This window comes from Perca fluviatilis, chromosome 12 (genome assembly GCF_010015445.1).
Source record: "Perca fluviatilis chromosome 12, GENO_Pfluv_1.0, whole genome shotgun sequence".
Classification (NCBI taxonomy): Eukaryota; Metazoa; Chordata; class Actinopteri; order Perciformes; family Percidae; genus Perca; species Perca fluviatilis.
The window spans coordinates 15,333,455-15,349,251 of record NC_053123.1 but is presented as its reverse complement, the minus strand read 5'-3'; the positions used below and the strand labels follow the sequence as shown (position 1 = coordinate 15,349,251).

General features: G+C 41.1%; 2 protein-coding genes across 3 annotated transcripts; one reads left to right on the top strand and one right to left on the bottom strand.

Moving 5' to 3' along the window:
* Nucleotides 1-443: 443 nt before the first annotated feature.
* tmem41aa (transmembrane protein 41aa) lies at nt 444-4,201 on the bottom strand. Its single transcript, XM_039817756.1, has 5 exons — nt 4,032-4,201; nt 3,141-3,291; nt 2,340-2,501; nt 1,722-1,860; nt 444-1,333 (listed from the first exon to the last, which is right to left on the bottom strand). Exons 1-5 carry the CDS (start codon nt 4,199-4,201, stop codon nt 1,113-1,115), a joined length of 843 nt encoding a protein of 280 aa, XP_039673690.1. The 3' UTR covers nt 444-1,112.
* Nucleotides 4,202-4,555: 354 nt separating this feature from the next.
* ehhadh (enoyl-CoA, hydratase/3-hydroxyacyl CoA dehydrogenase) lies at nt 4,556-15,352 on the top strand. 2 transcript variants are annotated; one of them, XM_039817751.1, is made up of 8 exons: nt 4,556-4,658; nt 4,753-4,831; nt 5,959-6,062; nt 6,816-6,985; nt 7,291-7,402; nt 8,167-8,271; nt 12,601-12,942; nt 13,372-15,352. In XM_039817751.1, the coding sequence occupies exons 1-8, from the start codon at nt 4,646-4,648 to the stop codon at nt 14,622-14,624; spliced, it is 2,178 nt and encodes a 725-aa protein (XP_039673685.1). In that variant the 5' UTR covers nt 4,556-4,645; the 3' UTR covers nt 14,625-15,352. The 2 variants fall into 2 exon arrangements, with proteins under 2 accessions (XP_039673685.1, XP_039673686.1); XM_039817752.1 differs by lacking the exon at nt 4,556-4,658 and having other exon boundaries at nt 4,739-4,831; nt 5,964-6,062.
* Nucleotides 15,353-15,797: the final 445 nt, after the last annotated feature.

Here is a 15,797-nt window from a genome sequence, read left to right as displayed (position 1 = left end):
TTCTCGTAACAGCCATGCTGTTGTTTTGAGTTGTGAGTGAACTGTATTGCTGAGCAACCTGGATCTGAGCAATAAAGAATATTTGAAAAAAAAGAAATGCTTCTTTTTTTTTTTTATATTTGATCTATCATTAAGTTTTTTCACCTAAAATAAAAAGGTTTCACATTGATTGTGATCTGATACACCACAAATGTACATTACACTTTTACATCTTTGAAGAAACAGAAAGCTGACAGAACATTTTACATCTTAACCCACATGAAGAAAGACTTTTAAAATAACACTTGCAGCTTGTGCAGCGTTGGACCCTTATTGTACAAAAGACACACGGACCGTGAAAAGAGGCAGCAAAGTTAGTAATATTAAGTCTTGATTTAACAGTGGCCTCACACTGCCTGAATTAGCTGCACCTTCCCTTTCAGATAAAAATCCAGCTGATTAGATATCATGACAAAACCAGGATGTAATTCAATTGGTTACTGAGGCCAAATTATACAATTTGAAAAACTTTGAGTTCAAAGTTTAAAAATAGTAATAGTATTACAATTTATAAATTGCAAAATGTGATTGTCAAACAAGATACGCATTTCAGTTACAAATCAAATAATTGACATCACAAACCCAAAAAACAATCATCTTAACCATCCAGCAACAACAAACACGAGTAGGCTGTTACATGAACTTTTCCACAAGTCCATGTTGGAGGTAGAAGTTTCAAACAGTCTTTAACTGTGTGACAGGCACTTGAAACACTAGCTGTTTACATTGAAGCAATACTCTTATTACTGTATAATAACAGTCTCCTTAAATTCCTTCCCTCTCTCCATATGACTACTGTACATTCATACATCTATATACATACTGTGCCCAAACAAAGTTGTGGCACAAAAACACCAACATTTGGTTACATAAAAAACTTGGAATCAAATCCCACTGTGCCAGTCTTATTTTTTCCTAAAAGCTCTCCATCTCCAGATGGCTGCAGAACAGTAAGGGACTCCAGATAAAAGAAACCTTTACACTTGTGTGGGCAAAGTTTTTCTTTAAATACATTCACTCTTGAGGGCAGATGGCATTAAAGCACCAGGGAACAAATTAATTCCCAGAACAAATCACTGGACCTTCTTATCTGTGATGAGCCCATTCTGCGTTTGGACATCCAGTTTGAGACGCTTCTGACTGAAGTGGCGGATGAGGGCGCCGGGCAGCAGAGCCATGCAGGCGATGGCCAGCAGCTGCAGCAACCTCTCCCAGGAAAACAAGTCATCCAGCGAGGCCACCTCAGACAGCATGACGCCCGTCTGTACACAGATGAAGTTATACGGCAGGAGGCCTACGAGAAGCAGATGGCAGACCAAAAACAAAATCGGTAGTTAGACATGATTATATGAAGCTTTATTTGCAGTGTTGGGAGAAATGCTCGATGAGATGAAACTAATGATTTAACAGAGGGACGAATATTACTGGTCATATTAATTAGCATGCAACCTAAAAACAACCATTAAAGTGGCCTTTAGGTGTTAGATTTAGGTGATATGAAGTCACCTAAATCCTTTTTCTTTTAGTGTTATTATCTATGTGGGGGAGGGACCCAAGAATGGAAAATGATCTGTGTTGTTTTGATTTAGTGTTGAGCTTCCTGAGTACATGACGCACAGTATGATGAATGCGTGCGTTGTCACTCTAACTAGCTATCAATCAGGTGATCCATGTGTGCTTACCAATGAAGACTGAGCAGAAGAAGAAGGTGATGGGGATGTTGACAATAGGGGCAGACATGTTCAGAAACCAGTTGGGAGTCATGGGAAAGAATCTCAGGAAGAGCAGAAAGAACAGCAAACAGTCCTGGTTCTCCCCAACCTGGGTGATGAGATGTTAAACGAGATGTTAGAATCTATGAAGGGACAGTAGATGCATGTTTCTTTTTTGTGAATTCTCTTTTGGGTGTAAATGTTATGTCACATTGCTTTCTGATACTGTAATAAAACGAAAATCCAGTTTCAAATCACAGTAACCACAATAAAGCGCTGTCTAGTTTTTCAACAGGAATGTGACAAGAATCATCATTCGACCTAGTTATAGTAGAATTACGATACATTTTGGTGAATAACACTGCAAAACAAAATATGTTATCACCCGTGGTATAACTTTGCATATTTACTTACAAATAGGAGTCACATTTTACAAAAAGAATCGCAACGGTAAGTTTTCATTGGGAGCCTGAAAATAGAGTTTTTAGGTACAAGTACAATCATTTTCTATACTCTTTTACTTGAGAAATGTTTGCACAATATAAGCATCATGATGAATTAGTTGTTTACATAGTGTCACAGATTTACCTTCCTCTGTAGCATGGAGACTTTATCAGGGAAGAGGGTAACAATGTAGCGCTTTCCAAAGGCCTGGGACAGGAGGTAGCACATGGTGGACCCCACAGTGGTGAGCACAGAGGCAAGCAGCAGTCCTTGATATGGTCCAAATATAGCTCCTGCTAAAATGTTCTGCACAATGACAAGTGGAGATGACCCGGGTTACTACTAGACATCATCGATATGGGTGTGTAACGATCGGCTCTGACATACACATTTACTGCATCTCTCTCTAAGGAGAGAAATACTCTGTGATCCAACAGTTTGAAAGTGTAAGATGTCGGTGTCTCTTTAACCAGCAGGGGGTGTGTGGTTGAGGTCTCTTCTCTGTGCTGCACACTCAGTTGTAAGGATTAAACTAACGTTAAGTGGGGGAGAAAAACTGTCACAAAAAGCTAATAAAAAAAAGGGAAGTCTGACAACCCTTTGTTGTTTCAGGTAGCTGTATATTTTTATCCTCTGTGGCGTGTCTTTAAAGAAGAGACACAGCCTTTTTATTTTTCCTTTAAGTACATCTTGCATGTAACGCTTATTTCTTTTACACCTTCCAGACATGCCATTTTTGGGTGGCCAAATTTAAATCCATGCGTCATTTTTCTGTCAAAAAATACTGTGACTAATTCTTACCCATGAATTTCAAACAAATTGCTTTAATCATAATTGAAAAGACATTATTCGACATAAGAAATGTCAACATCCACTGTTTTTGCCTTGTTCACAATGTCTGCCTTGTTATCCAGGATCACTACAGAGAGACTAGTTTTACTTTACCAGGAATGAGGATCCAGGAATGGCAAAGGACTGCTTGTAGAGATATGCACTACAGAAGAGTAGCAGGACATATCCAGTGTGCTCTGTCTTGTAAAACTGCAGGAGCTCAGCCAGTTCCCTCAGCTCCTCCAGATCTGAGGGGAACTTCAACCTGCAAGAACATCAACAGCTCTAGTCACATCATCCACTCTTCTTTCAAGAACAGACACAGCAGGGAAATATGGACAAAGGATATAATTGTAATCAACAATATTTAATTATTGACACAGTATATCTGGTAACAAATACAAAATCACATTTTAAAATGGTTTAAAATGAATTAATAATAGTAATAAGTATTTAGTGTTTAGTTCTCATATTGTTTACTAGTGATGAAACTAGTTGATCAGTAGCTTGACAGAAAATGAATAGGCAATCTATCTGATAATCAATTAATCGTTTAGGTATTCTTTAGAGCAAAATACAAATCATTTTTGATATTTTATGGCCGATGACGCTAACGTAAAACCCAATGAACTCTGCAGAGACATAAGACATTTAAACGAAACGGAGGACGAAAGACGAGGTAATTGAGACGCCATTATACATTTATTTTACGGCACTTTTATACTTTTATATACTTTTTCTGGTAGGATGTCGGAAATCAGTGTGTCACTTTATTATTCCCGTGTGGTGTGGTGTTGTGTGTGTGTGTGTGTGTGTGTGTGTGTGTGTGTGTGTGTGTGTGTGTGTGTGTGTGTGTGTGTGAGAGCACGATAACATTAGATAGCGTTAGTGATAGTAACGTTACAGTCAAATACCTCTTTAAATATTGTAGAGAGATACTTTGTATATACATATATAATATCTATCTATCTATATCTAAAAGCTACTAACGCTACCGTCAGTCACCTGCTGCTGGGTTCTTCGGAGCTGTCAGTGGACACCTCTGTCTCCACATGTTTTCTGTCGGCAGCTGGATGAGGACGTCGCCGCGGTGCCGCAGGAAGATACAGGGACAGCGAATACAGGTACAAGCTGGCTGTAGCAACAACAGCGATTAGTCCGACGAGGGAGCGCATATTCGACACTTCGGTCAGCCAGGACACGGCTTCACCTCCTCGTTGTAGTTGTTGAGAGAAATAATGGCCAACCTCTGCTTCTTCTTCTTCTTTGAGGTTTAACGGCAGCTGGTACCCATGGTTTTGCGTTACTGCCACCGTCTGGACGTAATGTTAGTTAACTCCTACATTGTCAAGTTAGCCGCTGTTTGCTCGACAGACTTGGGAGGAGACTTGGGGTTATTGCAATATTTGAATTCAAATATAGTACAAAATTTGTGTATAATTACATGCTAGCTACATCAAGCTAGCCAAGTTAACGGTATGTTATTAAAACAAGGAAACAATAAATGGACAGAATTGTGTTTTCTGATCGGGTCCAGATGGGGGCGATAATGCTCCGAGTCGTTGCCATCAACCCGCAGTAAAAGAGGTGACGAAGAAGACCGCTTTGTAAAAGCATGGATGTGTGATAAAGGTAACTAATGTAGTCTTGCCAATAGGAGTGAAGTTACAAAGTTCAGTCTGCGCAGCAAAAATAAGTGTGTCAACTTGTAGTATTTGGTCGACAGGCTCGATGGCTCAATATACTCGTGTTTCGGGGTTCGTTGGCTTGATTACTCTTCAGAATCCGCCTGTCAACGCACTAAGGTGAGCTTAAGTCTAAAACAAGGCTGCAGAACTTCTTTAATACATGATCGATAATGTTCACATACGTTTCTTTTTATCTTGTGGTAAGACAATTTACTGCATATGTTTGGGGACTTTAATATCAACGAGATGCTATAACGTTAGCTATCCCAAACTTGCAAAGGTGCGCACAAACTTGTGTGCGAAAAAGAATATAACCCTGATTTATCAGCACAAGATTTTAAATATAACGTTGTATATATATATTCTTTGCCAGAGGGTGGCGTCAGAGCAACTGCTTTTTACTTAAATCAATGGTGGAATGTAATAGCCATAGCTGTTAATATAGTCTATATGGTACATTTGCTTTAAGTCCATGTTCCAACATAAAAATACTACATTTCTGAGAAAAATGTTGTACTTTTTATTCCAGTACGTGACTTTGTAGATTAAGATATTACATAAAAAAAATCTGTGATGACTTTATAAAATATACATTGTTATACAGTATAGCTAGGTAGTTAAAATCAGCTCACCCTCGACCTGCTCTTTAATGATGGTGCTTACATGGGAATGCATCAGTGACAATAATAACTGACAAGGGCCAATATGCTGCATATTGAGTACTTTAACGTTTAGTACATTTTGCTGATAATACTTTTTTTTTTTTTTAAGAAATTTTAATGCAGGACTTTACTTGTAATATTATGGTATTGCCATGAATGTATAGTGGGTATTGCACATACAAACAAAGCCTGATCTGCTGGTCAATGATCTACTGCAGCAGGATTAACTACTCCGCAGCGCTATGGAATAAGGTCTGGCAATGCGAGACTAGGGGTTAACAGCCTTGCTCAAGGGCACCCCAGTTGTGGTATTAAGGGAGGGGCACTTTTCTCACAAAGATGTATCCTGTCCACCTCGCTATTTGGGCCACTACTGCCGCATTTTACAGAAACCTATTCCACAAATGTACACAATGTCATATTCTAAATATTGCACATTATGTTTGGGAAGAAGGACTGTAATAGAAGGGTCTGTATTGCCCCTTAAGCCTAGCTAATAACAGTTTAAAGGGTAACTAAAAGGTAAACTTCAGCGATATTGTACATCCAGTACCACATAAAAGCGTGTCTTTTTTTATACAGTGCAGCAGTGAGGCAGGGCATTGTTGACATGGTGGAGAGAGCACTCAGTGACCCAATTGTGAAGTCTGTGGTCATCTGTGGCCAGAATGGAAACTTCTGTGGAGGTATATGTTTATATTTTTTTATTTTCTATTTCTTGTAACTTCACAATGGTGGCACAGCCCCACATGAGTCATTTTCATTCTTACTTCCAAGATGTGAACTGTCATCAGTGTGCCCTTAAGCTAAGAAAAGGCAAAACTCCATGACATTTTGTTTGGAAACAATGGGTCCATTTGGCCCCCAATCACACACTTGAGGTCTTCCCTTCAGTGGTTTTTATAATCTACAATAAATTAGTTCCTCTGCTCCTCAGCAAGGGAACAAGGGCCTTTACAAGCAATAAGATAGATACATATATAGATAGCTTTTATTGTCATTCAACTGTACATACAGAGTGCCCATATGAACAAAATGTCGTTCCACTGGCTCATAAATACTGTATTTTCACTAAGAACAAAGTTTAAAAATAAATAAATACAAATGCTTCAGAGTGTTATCTTTAAATATGACATAAAAAAACACACACAAATTGAATGGCAGCATATAAAAACAGTTATTACACATTAAGAAAAATAGATACTGTTATTTCATGTTTAAGAAAAGAAATTCATAAAAGAAATGAATACTGTTCCAGCTTGAATTGGAATTCACTAGAACATCAGTATCTAGTACATTCGAATCACATAAAAATAAATAAAAAGAAGAAGACATCCAGAAGCAAACCTCTTCGTGGAACAAGATGCCCTTCATATTACAGTATGTTGTTTCTGTTTAATCCCCCCTCATAACAGCATCAATTTCATTTCGCATAACAGGGGCTGACATCAAGGAGTTTGGGACAAACATGTCTGGTCCTCCATTGGTACCAATGATCGACGCCATCGAGGCTGCGAACAAGCCGGTGGTGGCAGCCATAGAGGGAAGCGCTTTAGGCGGAGGCCTTGAGTTGGCACTTGGCTGTCATTATCGAATCGCACACTCTAAAGTTAGTTCATGCTTCAGATCTCTCTCTGTCTCTCTAAGGTCAGTGTCGAGCTGCATCAGTGTCTAACTGACAGTGTTGTCTTTTGTTTGTTTTTGTTGTTTCCAGAGTCATTAAAAATAAGTTCAGTTCAAAACACAGCCTTGTTTGACCATGACACATGTTTTAGATGGTTTAATTTTGTGATGAAAAAGAAGGTTTTTCAGCCTTCTAGGCCATGTAATAGCCCATGTATATTTATATTTATTTAGAGAAAGCTGTGTCTGTTAATGTCATGAAAAACCCATTCATTTATTTCGTCCTTTCAGGCCAGACTGGGGCTTCCAGAGGTGACTCTGGGTCTGCTGCCAGCTGCAGGGGGAACCCAGCGTCTGCCAAGGCTCGTTGGGGTCCCAGCTGCCTTAAACCTCATCACCACAGGTAGCAAAGACAGGTTAACTTGCCTGACTATTACAGAGTTAGTAGTAGAAATTAAGACCGTCTTTAAAGTACCAAACCAGATACAGGAAAGTATCAAATGTGATCAAATGTGTCTGTTTTTCTGAACAGGTTTCTGTTTGTGCAGCAAAATTTTTTGTAATTTAGTTGTGGTTAAAGATTAACACGCAGATAACGCAACATGCAGATGTCCCTACATATTATACCTGTCTGTCTGTTACTTGTTGTCTGTTAAAGTGTATCCTCTATGTGCTGCCTTCTTGGCCAGAGCTCACTTGCAAAAGAGATTGCAATCTCAATGTGATTCTTTTCCCTGGTAAAATAAAGGTTAACATTTTTTTTATATATAATTATAGTTCTTAAAATCTATTATTAATATTGACTGAGCTGTTGATTGTGCATAAACCTTGTACACAAGAGTGCAGCTGCTGTTATGTAGAGATTGGTAGTTTACTCTGATGACCAGCAGAGATCAGTAGATGTTTAGTTTTACCATGCTCACCGCCAGAGAAGCCTTTTCTGTGATTCACTGCTCTGTTCTGAAATTTTCTTAACAAATGGATTTAGGCAAACTGTGATTCTTCATCTTTTTTAAGACTCCTTTTGTGTCATTGTTTAATAAATGTCAGAATCTAACATTTTGCTTGTGTACTGAATGCCTGGATGGCTCGTTATTCCTTATCTAATAATTTGAAATGTCACATGTCATCCAGATAGACCTTTGATGCCCTTCATGTCTCCCACAGGCCGCCATGTGACTGCCGCTCAGGCACTTCAACTTGGCATAGTGGATCAGGTTACTGATCACAACGCTGTGGATGTCGCTGTGACGTTTTCTCTGAGTGTTGCAGGTGAGGGTACCCACTGGTATAACATCCACTCACTCTTCACTAGTTTTAAAATTAGCTCAGTGGAAGGAAGAAAAACTACTCCCAGTGCAGTTATTTTTGGCAAGTCCGACATCAAGAAGTGTCGACATGTAGGTTTGTGGAAGTCAAAGGAAGCAGAAAACACGGCAAGAGGATCCTCCACCACAGAAACCATAAATGTTTCATGGCTCTGTCAGATGTGCTCTGATGTCTTCACTGCATTTGCTGTATTATTCAGAAGGGCGGAAAGGGACAAACTTTCCTTAGCATATTAATAATGGGCCCTTGCCAGTTGTTCAGGAGGATGCGGATTTTCTCCGTGAATCACACTCATCACTCACACTGAATGGATTGCTAAAGTAGTCTGTGTAAAGGGTAACCCATTCAGATTTGCTACATGCTACATTATAAAACTTACAGACAACAGTAGTAGGCTCAACTGAAATAAAAAAATGAAACATTTAAGATTGATTGCGACATGTTTTGATTTTCCACTGTTGCTCTTGTGTAGAGGATGATTTTATTCTTCAAATCAGTTCAAATGCAGCCATATTTATATACATTTTATTTTTATTTGAAAGGAATACTTTGAAATTAGATGCGCTTAATAGTTTTCTTTCTAAGAGTTAGATAAGGTGATCGATACCACTCTCACTAAAAATGACACTACCACCAGCAGTTGATTATCTTAGCTTAGTTTAGCTTAGCTTAGCTTAGCATAAAAACTGAAAGCAGTGGGAAATGGCTAGCCTGGTTCTGTTCACAGTTGCATACCAGCACTTCTCTAATGTTCTCTAATTAACACATCATGTCTTGTTTTGTCCGTACAAAAGCCAAAGTGTAAGAACAACAGGTTGTGGGTTCACAGGAACTTTATATGCTGGACTATTTCTTGGCTGGGCACACAGAGCCAGGCTAGGGGCCCTATCTTGCACCTGGCGCAGCACAGCGCAAAGCCCGACGCAAGTGTCTTTACAGTTGTCAATTTCCCATCCAGCGCCTACGTTGTTTAAATAGCAAATGCACCTGCGCCCATCTGTTCGCCCACGGGCGTGCTGGTCTTACAGGGAGGTGTGTTCAGGTGCATTCTTGGCGTATTGCTATCTTGAGGTAGCGAAAAGTGTTCGCACCATTGACCAACAAAAACCTGGTCTAAAGTCAATAACGCAGCATTTCATTGTTATTTTAACAGCGAAACGCGCCTAGGCTCGTGCACAGCATGTGCGCACACTAAGCTCGTTACACACACAGGGACGCTACGCAGCACACAAACATGCAAAAGGTTAAAAATATTACAATGTGAAATAGTATTATGATATGATCTGCTTGCTTGCTTTCACGCACGAGCAGATCAGTTCTTTTCCTGAAAATCTCTTCTTCCTGCTTAGCAAATCCGTCATCATTAATAGCAATGCGCCAAGGTCCAAACGCGCCTGGCTTTTAAAGGGAATGGGAAATGACACGCTGATTGGTTTATTGCATGTTACGCCCAAAACACACCTATGAATTAATTAAGACACTAAGTACAATCCTTTTGAACCATGCGCCTGGTTTACGGACCCTTATTTCCGCCGTTCAACTAGCAAAAGTGGATTGTACACGCCATAAACGCACCTGCGCCAGGCGCTTCGATCGTTAAAATAGGGCCCTAGCTGTTTCCCCCCTGCCCCGACCCTGGCTTTAGCTTCATATTTAACATAAACCTATGACAGTGGTATCAAACATCTCATCCGACCCTTGGCAAGAAAGTGAATAAGCACATTTCCCAAACTATTCCTTTAAGTATTTAAGAATGTTTTAACCCCTCTGGTATTGTGATCTAATACACATACTGTACCACCCACTCTGCTGTGTGATTTGTGTTTTAGCATTGTCAGATTACATGAGGGGAAGGTGTATGTTTTCATAACTATACTGTTGGTTGCCAGTTACTTGTTTCAGAGATGTAATCTTTAACTATTTGTTGCTAGCTAGTCTCACATTGCCAGAACAATCTCCACAGCGCTGTTGAGTAAGGTCTGGCTACACCACAGATACATTCTGGAATAAGGAGAAAAAATGCTCTGGGTTCTTTGCATTTCTTTAAACCAATCACAATCGTCTTGGGCAGCTCTAACTTCTGGACGCAACAACGGTGGATCTGTAAAATAGTCTGGGGAAGGAACTTGTTATGGTGGAACATTTGCATCCCGCAAAAGAAAACGTCACATGAAGTTAACTGAGTACACAGTAAAGTAACGTGAGCTATTTACTTCAGCTGGATACATGGTTAAACATAATTTGCTCTTACCAGTGTATCACCCTGTGTACTTTGTCCACAGCAATCCCGGCAAAATGCCCCAGTTAAATAGTAAATGCCCTAAACGTATTCTCATTCACCGAAAGAACCAAGCAGGCCTGCCTTATTGCATGATCCAAATTTTCTTCAAAACTTGCCATTTTCAGCGTGTAGCTTGCTAGCTTGAAGTTCTGACATCACGCGCCAGATGTCAGGCTTTATCCTGGAAATGTACTTCCGTTGATCCAGTCTAGTTGCTAGCTTACTTGGCAATGACAGCTCATTACCTAAGACATGAAAGTCAGTATGAAACCTGTTAGTTTGTGCCTAATGCTCCGCCTTCAGCAAACTCACTACGTCTGTGCAAAATGTCAACAGTAAGTCTCCAGGATTGCCTGTAAAACATTTCAAAAGACGATTGCAGTCTTTTTACAAATGCTTTTTTCCACACAACACTGCCAAGATGACTTTGAGTGGGTAAGAAAGTCAGTGTTGTTAGCAAAGCTGAGGCTTAGAATGAGTCAGACAGAGACGCCAGAGAGAGACAGAGAAGCATGCAAGATGGGAGATTTGTGGAGATAGGACTGAAATCTGTGGAGACTTTAACAGATGATCCAGTCTTGAGTTGACTAGCATGGGTGTTAAATTGAGACAGGAAATGTGTGTCTAAATTTACAAACAAAACGTGTGAATGTTTGTGACATTGAGATGCATAGCTGGTGAGTCAACCAACACAGAATAGACCGGTCACATCCACACATGCAACCATACAACACTACACAGCAGTAAAGCTGGCGCATGGGTATATATTTATGCAAAAAAACTGTTTGTGCACTTGTATTGATGCATGTGTGGGCACACACACACACACACACACACACACACACACACACACACACACACACACACACACACACACACACACACACACACACACACACACACACACACACACACACAAACAAACACACAACCCACACATACAAATACAAGTCTCTGCTGGTGACGAGATTATCTTTTGTACCCCAGTAGTTGCAACATCTGCCCGCTACATCTGTCAGGATGACCAGGCTTTCCACTTGCTGCACAACAAATCCATTGACACAGCTCAACCATTTACAGATTAACCGCTGCAATAATGCCCTCCTAAAGTACATTGGAATCACATTGCACTGCCACACAGCATGTCATTGACATTCCAGAAAGTACTTTTAACTGACCTGAAATTACCTTTACCATTGATTCTTCCTCTGTGATATATTGACACTGCCTTTATTAGACCAAATTGTTAGTTATTGGACTAAGTGGATATAACAGATCAGATGCGACTGCTGTCCCTTTAAGCTTTGCCATGGTGACCCAGTTTCTGGCCCAGACCCACGGCTGAGTGTTATTCAGTGGAGCTGTGAAGGATTCTGTCTACTGTCTCATGTAATCATGTCAGAGGAGACAGGAATGGGAATTAAGATGCTTTTAACAAGGTTTTAGTCAAGTAGCCCTCTTCTCTTCCATCTCATTGTTCGCAGGCTTAAATCACTGCAGACAGGATGTTTTGTGTTGTAAAGTTTTTAGGCTCCAATATGAACTCTTCTCATGTAGTTTCACATGACAAATTGCTCCAGGATTGTCCTGTTGCTCGCAGGTCTGAGAATCACAAAAATTCAATTTCCCCCCCTTGATCTCAGAGTTGGAAATTTACCAACTATTTTGCCCAGAACCAAATTGTTTTTTTCTTTTCTTTTAGTTTCAGATCAGTGTTATGCATTCATGCTTGAATCCCTCCAATTATGTTGGAAATGGTCTGTCAAATCACTCTGCTCTTATAAGCTACTGGGCTTTCTAGTAATTGAATGACCAATTATACCCAGACTGAGTGCTGGCTGACTTTGAAATTGAAAAAAGCGGTACTAATGTTAACTAGGAAGTGCTTTTTAGATAAGACAATAAAATGATGCAGGTGTTCAAATGTTATTTGAGAGGAAATCTTTGATTTGTTTCTTCCATGTCATGTTTCTTCCATGTTTCTATTTCAGGTCAGTCACTGGATGCTCGTCGTATAAGTACTTATCTGTGTCCACTTCCGTCTGATTTCGATGCTCTGTTTGAGGGTGTGATGCAGAAGGTGCGTCAGAGTGCCCGTGGAGCTATAGCACCAGTTGCATGTGTCCAGGCAGTGCGGGCGGCCGCCACCCTGCCGTATACTAAGGGCATGGAGCGAGAGCAAGAGTTGATGGCCACTCTCTTCACTTCAGGCCAGGCCCGTGCCCAGCAGTACTGTTTCTTTGCTCAGAGAGCTGTTGGCAGGTGGAGGATGCCCAGTGGAGCCCGCTGGGAGACCAGCAAGCCTAGGCCCGTACATAAAGCAGCTGTCATCGGTAAGAGCTTTGGGTTTTTTTTTATTTCTATTTGTCTAAGCTTTCAATAAGCACAAGCACATTGACTCATCAAGCTATCTGTGCGGAAGCTCCAAATTCATGTTGCCTATGGAAACTAAGCCCTCAATTATAGTTCGGCTGAGTATGGATGAACTCTGTCTTCTCTGCAGGGAGGATTGGATGTTTGACAATCTGGATATGTGAAGCTCAGCAGCTTGTGCATTAAAATTGCAAGCTTTGGAAAAACTTCATGCTCCCAGGCTAAAAGCTATTTACAGTCTAGTATTGTGTAGTGTGCATGAAAAAATGATTTTCTGTGATTTATACATGTATATACTGTTTTCGATTGGTCACAAATGTCTGTGATATGTGTCACTGATGAATCTGAGGTTATATTTATGTAGTCACCATGGGATTTTCTCCGCAAAGGTCTTGGCACCATGGGGAGAGGCATAACAGTGGCCCTGGCTCAGACAGGTTTGTCTGTGGTCGCCGTGGAGACCCAGGAGAAGCAGTTGATGGAGGCAAAGCAGGCAGTATCTGGCATGTTGGAGCGAGGAGCTAAGCGACATGGGGTTGTTCCTACGCTTGATAGGATCAGTTACAGCCAAAACATCCAGGCCATAGCAGAAGTCGACCTGGTCATCGAGGCTGTGTTTGAGGACATGGCCCTCAAGACTGAAGTCTTCCAGCAGCTGTCTGCAGTTTGTAAACCAGGCACTTTGCTGTGCACCAACACTTCTGCACTAGATGTGGACAAACTGGCCTCTGAAACGCCCAACCCGGAGCTGGTGGTCGGGATGCACTTCTTTGCACCAGCCCATGTCATGAAGCTGCTGGAGGTGGTGTATGGGCCACGGTCTTCTCCTCAAGCTGTGGCCACAGCCATGCAACTGGGAAAGAAAATGGGCAAAGTCAGCGTGGCAGTTGGCAACTGCCGGGGCTTTGTGGGGAACCGCATGCTGATGCCATACCTCCAACAAGCTTTCTTCCTGTTGGAGGAGGGAGCTACACCTGAGTTGGTAGATCAAGCGCTGGAAGAGTTTGGTTTTCCCATGGGTGTGTTCAGAATGTCCGATCTCTCTGGGCTAGACATAGGCTGGAGAGTCAGGAAGAGAGACGAGCTGGTGGAGCCTGACATGGCATCAGGGAAATCAGCTAGAATCCGACAAGGCAGCAGGTACAGCCCCCTGGGAGACTTGCTTTGTGAGCAGGGACGGTTTGGCCAAAAAACAGGCCGGGGCTGGTACCAGTATGACAAACCCGGCAGTCGGGTTGCCAGGTCTGACCCCTGGCTGCACAGCTTTCTGGTGGAGTACCGAGCCCGGCATGGCCTAGTGCCACGCAGCATAGACCACCAGGAGGTGCTGGAACGCTGCCTCTATGCCCTGATCAACGAGGGCTTCCGCATCCTGGAGGATGGAATTGCTGCAGGACCCGAAGACATCGATGTCATCTATGTGTTCGGCTACGGCTGGCCCAGGCACCGTGGAGGTCCCATGTTCTACGCCGGCATGGTGGGGCTGGCAAAGGTCCTGGAAAGGCTGGAGCACTACCAGCAGGCCCACCCTGATGTGCCCTATCTGCAGCCCTGCAGCCTCCTCAGGAGGCTCGTGGCCGGTGGCAGCCCACCTATCCACAGGTGGAGGGAAGTCATCAAGAAACACCAAAGCCAGCTTTAAATTTCAAGTATATCAGCTTTAATCTCTTTATTCACTTTAATAATGAGTCTTATACTTTAATTAAAAGAAAATGGACTGCGCTTATATTGCGCTGTATAATAATGCTGATTTTTTTTTATGTATGTTGTGATTATGGATGATATTGTAAGAGGCTGTTGTGCATTTTGTAATTAATTATCATAGTGTCTCTGGATGTTGGCGTACAGTACACTGAGTTACCGTGCATTAGGTACACATAAACAGTGTAATGCAATTCAATACGACAATAGATCCTATATTTGTGAAGCTTATAGAGTTTTTGTTGACACTGTATCAGGGATGTTGATTCAACTTGCAATACTGTATCAATTGTATAATTTTTTCTAATATTTTGTCTTCCTGGTGTATATAAGTGGCCGGTAGTCAAAATACTATTCTATCTAGCGAATTACATTGTAAAGATGTATCCAATAAAATGGTAATTCAGTTTAGTGCAGAGTTAAAAAGAAAAACGTACTGAAATAATGATGTGAATAACTCACTTTGTAAGAACAGATTTTTTTAAATGCTCCAAAATGTAATAAATCACACTTAGAATTGCAACATCTGTATGCAAAAGAGATGCTTTCACTGATTTTCCTATATTTCCTATTCATATGTTTAATAAATATTGGTACTTTTTTTTACTGTATGTACAAAATGTCAACATGGATCAGCTAATACCTCAATAAAGATCTGTTAAAAACTCATGTATTGATTTTTTTTTGGTGTGATTTACTGTCCTATTTGTGTGCAGCTGGAACACTATGTGCAGTATTAACTTCAGCAATTGTTTGGCTTTTTATTTTTACCATCAGTATATCCAAGAAACGGCTTGTGGCCCTTCATTTAATTTGTTTCATCAGTCAAACATTCTTCTCGCATTCGTCTCGGGTTTCAGTTTTTTTCTGCTGACTCATCTGCAGCGGTGACAGAGCAGAGCTGAGGGAGACACAAAGCGCCAAACCTAAATCAATGGCTCACTCTCGAATTAATCTCACGCCCCAGCAATGATTAGATGTTGTTGGGGTTGCCATCTAGCGGATGTAGGCTCCAAACTGAACAGCTGGATTATACAGTAGGCCTACGATGCTCCATTTTATCTGCAAGAACACTAATTCTGAACCTTTCATTGTTTAAAAGCAGATTAATGCA